The sequence below is a fragment of the Electrona antarctica genome (assembly GCF_951216825.1).
Source record: "Electrona antarctica genome assembly, chromosome: 1".
Classification (NCBI taxonomy): Eukaryota; Metazoa; Chordata; class Actinopteri; order Myctophiformes; family Myctophidae; genus Electrona; species Electrona antarctica.
The window spans coordinates 22,149,444-22,155,260 of record NC_136806.1 but is presented as its reverse complement, the minus strand read 5'-3'; the positions used below and the strand labels follow the sequence as shown (position 1 = coordinate 22,155,260).

The 5,817-nt window shown below is 42.7% G+C and overlaps 1 protein-coding gene across 1 annotated transcript in view; it reads right to left on the bottom strand.

The window, feature by feature from the left end:
- The window catches only part of kcnk4a (potassium channel, subfamily K, member 4a), a 9,598-nt gene extending 4,242 nt beyond the window's left edge, over nucleotides 1-5,356 (bottom strand). Inside the window, exons 1-5 of the mRNA XM_079496000.1 lie at nucleotides 5,227-5,356; nucleotides 3,035-3,109; nucleotides 2,264-2,544; nucleotides 1,096-1,213; nucleotides 167-327 (exon numbers count right to left, since the gene is read on the bottom strand). Of these exons, the coding sequence (XP_079352126.1) occupies nucleotides 167-327; nucleotides 1,096-1,213; nucleotides 2,264-2,446 (462 nt within the window). The 5' untranslated portion in view covers nucleotides 2,447-2,544; nucleotides 3,035-3,109; nucleotides 5,227-5,356. The remainder of the gene's footprint in view (nucleotides 1-166; nucleotides 328-1,095; nucleotides 1,214-2,263; nucleotides 2,545-3,034; nucleotides 3,110-5,226) is intronic.
- Nucleotides 5,357-5,817: the final 461 nt, after the last annotated feature.

Genomic DNA, 5,817 nt, shown 5'->3' with positions numbered 1-5,817 from the left:
TATGACAAAAGCAGTGTTTTTTTGTTTTGTTTTTTCAGTTTAAAATACAACAGTTTTGTCGTACAACATGGCTGTTTGACACATTAGCATAAAATACAAACTGGACTTATTTGAGCAGACAAAGTGTAAACCCAGCCGAGGTTTGGCCGGGACAGACCATTCTCACCAGAAAGATGGTCTCAACTTTGGCCACAGCTCTCCTCAGCACCGTGCCCATGTGGTCGCCCGCACCTGCCAGCAGTATGCCAAACATGGGGATGCCCACCAGAGCGTAACACACACAGAACAGCTGGCCGTACGACGTACAAGGGGAAAGGTTCCCAAAGCCTGTCAACAGAGACACAGAGGCCATTAAGACCATTAAGAAATGCATCGATTGATTGGGAGCTCGGGTGGCGCAGTGGTAAAGTAGCTGCCCACCACTGCAGAGTCTGGGGTTCAGATCCACCACGGTGCAACCTGCTCTGTCCAGTGTCTACAGTCTGCGGGGAGTGTTGGGTGGGAGGAGTAGAACGAAGGCTCTACGTCCTCCCGGTGGGGGCTCCTCACTGGCAGGTGAGCCAGTAGGATACATCAGCCGTGACAATACACAGACATGCGTGGGACTGGGGAGGAATCAATTGGCACAAATATTCATTTCTATGAGGGAAAGAAATGGGTAAATCGCACACAGAAAAATAAATACATTATTTTATTTGTATTATATTTAATAGAAGACGTTTTGTCATATATATAATTATATATGCAATGCATAACCTAAAATAAAAACACTTTATTGGTCCACCAAATCAGTCGTTAACTGATTCTATCCCTCGATGACCTCACAGATACGTTTTTCCATTCTAGGAGAAAATGTACAAATGCATCAAATTATTGAAAAATATGTTTTTTAATAAAACTCCTGTTTAATTTTCATTATAATACATATTACAAGAAGAGGTCAGAGGTCAGCTATTAAGGAGGCCCTTAAATTAAATGTCCCCCATCATTCAACTGAACAACATCCGGCGACCAGCTGTGTTAAAAAGAATCATTGATGCATCTGGTCGAGTTCTGCTGGAGGTTCAAACTGTAATTTAGCTAGGCTCTACCTACCGATGGTTGTGATGATGGTACCACAGAAGAAGAAGGCAGAAACCAAATCCCAGCGACTGGTGAAATTAGCAGGGTTACTGGCGGCATCCAGGCCTGACCCCACCGCAGACATTACTGTCTGGAGAGATGCAAAGATACAGGGTTACTGGTGGCATCCAGGCCTGACCCCACCGCAGACATTACTGTCTGGAGACTCTGGAGAGATGCAAAGATACAGGGTTACTGGTGGCATCCAGGCCTGACCCCACCGCAGACATTACTGTCTGGAGAGAAACAAAGTTACAATGACAATTCACCATTTGTCAACCTTCTGATTGCTCTTTCTGCCTTGTTCAGCCCTGGTTCCGCCTTGTTTATGTTGAATTTGCTAAAACATATTTTTTTTAAATAATGAAAAACAAACCCAGATATGCCCAGTCACCATGTTGCACCTGTGATGTTACTTTTACTGACACCAAGTTTAAAATAAGAATTGAATGCACAGACTATCAATATGATTGATGAATTGAAAATGGTGGGCCCTATTGTAAACAAGTGTAATGTGTTATGATGTCGTCCACTCACAGTTAACAGTTCTTGTATTGAGTTGTACTTGTAATGTACTGCAGTAATTCTGCAAACTGTTAATAAATCAATCAATCAATCAAAGCAACTGAAAAACACGTTATTTCAATGGTAGTGGATGGAGAGAAAAGATTTTTGTCCAACCACAAAACGGCAATCAATGGGGGCGAAGAAGGACCACGGGCAGGACTTGACAGAGGGTGAATTATGCAGGGCAGTGTTGCCAGGTGGGACATTTTCAATTATCATACCGGAGACTTAAAATTATCGTAATTGAAAGAAAACTATCGTAAACAGACAAAAAAAGAGTGTGTAAATATGTAATTGCTGGCCTGGGCCATGGCTCAGTGGTCCAGGCACCTTGGCTGGTAATCCAGTCTGGCAGTGTGCCGCAGGTTCGACTCCCGATCCCGACGGCCTTTACTGCATGTCTCCCCCCCCCCCCCCCCCCATATCTCTGTCTGTCCCTCCATAAAATATATAAAATAAAGGCGAAAGCAAAAAAAAAAAAAGAGAAAAAAAAAGAAATGTAATTGCTATATTCACGAGAAGTTGATCGTATGGCTACTCGGCCTGTGTGTCTGTCCATACTCCATACCCTTACGAAAGTGTTGAATTCCTGCTCACTGACGCAGGAATGGTTCAGGCGGAAGACGTCCATGGCGTCATGCAGCAACTCGAAGGCCTTATTCTCCTGAGGGGCCTCCAGGGTGCGGAAAACCAGTGCTCCCACGGCCAGATACAGCACGACCCCTGAGAGCAGGGCCACCAGGGCGGAGCACCGCATTTTCTCCCCGACGGCCCCCCGGGGGGGCGGTGTTGTGGGTTACGGCTGAGGGGCCAGGGTCTGCAAACGGCTGGCAGTCAGGATACTCTGGGACACAGCTGATCATAAACAGGAAGTTCCTTTAGAAATGTGTCTGCGTATGTGTGTACGAGCAAACCGTGTAAACGACCAATCAAAGTTCTTTCCGGGGAAAGGTGACTGGCGTTGACAAACTTCGTCATGCGTAACAGATGTTCAGTTGTGTTAAACAAAAGCAGAAAGGTGGCTACTACGGACAGGAAAGCAAGAGTTTAAAAAAGAATTACGTGGACAAAGTTGGCAAGGGCTACAGCTCTGAGGAAAACATGCATGGTGCACAGAAATGCCATGTGCTACCCATATTTGTACAGCAGACTGGAAAGAGCATAGTGTTTTCATTAGACTAGAGCTAAGGTTTCCCATTCTGAAGTGTCCATTCAGGCCATCATGCTGAAAACATTTGCATTTATGGTACTAAGGTGGGTGCACTCTCTAACCAGCTTATCTGTGTAACTAATTCACATTGAAAATAATAATCTGACAGTTGAGATTTTTTAGATCATACTGTACCTGATCTCATCCCATGTTGAAACTCCACAAATTAGGTGATGGATAAATCAGTCTCTTGTTCCTCGTCTCCTCCTGCTGTGAGGGGGAAACACATTTCCAGCTTGGACTCTTTTTTACGTTTCTATTTAAAGTTCAGGGAGGACCATAGGATCGTGGGACCTTCTGTTCTTTGTTAGTGCTTTATTAGTATAATGAGGCCATTCTTACGTTAGCATAGCACATGACCAACATGTCACAAGGAAGAAAAGTCAAGTATGAACACAAATACAAATACAAATGATACAAATAAAACTACCTAAATTCCAACATAATATTTGATCAATCATGGTTTCTCTCTTTCTGGCTATAGGGCATTATGCATGTTCACATGGAGGACTTGGTCATAATACACCAATGAGGGGCTGACATACAACAGGCTCCCTGGATATAAAGCTGCCCTGCCAGGGCCCCCTTGGCCTTCCAAACGATTAGCCTCTGCCAAGCCTCCAAACGTTAATCGAAAATATATTTATCGCTTAACTTCCATCGTGGTTTTAAATATTTTCTTTGAACAGTGTTTGCCTTTGAGATAGACACACGAAGAGCTTTGGACCGAACCAATCAAGAAGGGGATTTAGGATGCTTCTACTATTGGTCAGCTGGCCCCTGTGTCTCAGAAGAGCACTGACAATGTCCTGACATTTCCCAGAGTCCAGCAGACTGTTAGCATTCTGTTCTAATGGACTGCTGGCTTCAGTTTGTATGGAGTCTCATTCTCTCCACCCAGCTTCTATGCTGGAAGGCATTATTAGTTATCATTGTCTAAACCTTCCCTGGCATATTTTGATATTTTGCTGATATGAGTGAGAGGATTTACAAAAACAGAATTGTAGTTGATGGTGCCCTTAACTAATCTTAAGCTAAATAGTGTGACAGATGGAGTAATAAATCATAAGGTTTCCAAAGAATTGTTGGAAAGAGAGCACAGGCCTTAAAGTCAGGATCAATGTGACAGTCTAGGGTAGGCCGGTGTGTTTGACGAATCAAATGATAAAAGAATAAATGAAATTCAGTTTGTTTTATTATGTGTGTGTGTGTGTGTGTGTTTTAGTGAGTATACAGTACACAATGACGTGACAGAGAAAAAGGAGATCAGTAAAGCACTTGTATTTATGCTGGGGGGGGAAATGAAATGGTGGGGAAATGAAATGTTTATAATGTTGCAAACCAAATGAAAAAATATATAAGAAAGAAATTCAGTAAGTCACTGTAGTTCCATTTAGTGTCAACGGTTACTCTGTTATGCACAGGTTTGTGAAAACCACTGTCTGCCATAGGAACGAGACAAAATACTATACCCAGCCCCTTACATCTGTGATGCCATTGTGTTGTTGAATGTAACTCCAGGTGCATTTGAAGAGCAAAGTGACATTCTGTGGACAATGATATATTTGTGTTCAGAATGTGCAGCTCTATAACATAAACCTCAATAGGATGTAAACATTTGTGTCTGTAAAAGACAGCCACTTATTTTCCTTTCATGCTCTAGTCTCGAGTGAAAATTATATTTAAAAAGTACTAATTTGACTTTCTCAGGCAACAGAAATGCTACATTATAAAAATTATGGGTCTTCCATCAGCTATCAAACTTAATGTTAAACTGTATTCAAGAAACACTATGGTCACAGAAGCACAGTGAGGACAGACATTAACTATTATTAACTGTGGCCGATCATAATTCCAGCCTAAATCATGGTTATTCTCCAAATTTCATGAAGGGATTAAATGACTATGTGAGCTGCAGTGTCTGAAGAGATGTGACATGAGTATTCATTTATTTGAGCAGGGAATTGATGGTCTGTTCAAGCCTGCACGTTTCTAAGCACAATTGGGATTATATTGAGCTGTCCGAAATCCATGTGACTCTCAAGGTCTCTATGATGTAAAAAGGAAAACAAATATATACACACTGTATGTATTTTAATTGATAATGACCCGTTAGTCACATCTGCCTTTTGGGCCTTCTGTAACCAAACTCTATGCCCAAGCATAAGTGTAAAATCATTGAAATGTAGATAAGCTTTTACGTATTTTATACCCGAGCGCAAGTGTTAAATTATTGAGATAAGAATCAGCATGTCCTCACTATATGAATGCTTTGCCAGCTCAAATACCAACCCCTTAAAAAGGAATGGATTTATTTCATGCCTTACCGTTAATATGGAGAAACGGTGCTATCCAAAACAAAGCTCCACGCAGCGTGGGTGCCTCCCCATTCAACTTGCACTGAGGAACAGTGCATTAGTGTTCCCTTGTGTGCGTGTTCCGTGTATGTGCATGTTTGGTCCTTGGAAGGTGTTTCCCCATTCTCAGGACTCTACATCATTGTCAGAGGGGATTGCAGGAGGAGGGGAAGAAAAGGACAAGGCACAGGCGCAAGTGTGCGCGCGTATGTGAAGCACAATATATTAGAACACAGTGGCTGTGACAAAGTGCAGTCGTCGAAGAGGAAGAGCAGAAGGCCCAATGTTTCCTGAACTGGATGTGGGGGGGCTTAAGTCTTCTAAAGCCTGCCGCTCCAAACAGGCTTTTTGGGAGGCACCGGGGCCATTTGTTACCCCAGAGTCCGAGTTATGTTCCAAACCATATTTCTTTCTTTCAAGGAGAAAGTGCCAGATGAAATATAGCAGGCACACAGGCTGGGAGAGTTAAGCCCTCTACTCCTTTCTCAATTCCATGACAGGTAATCTTAAACATGTGACATCTTCCCAATTACATGTTTGATGGAGAGAGAAAGGGAGAGG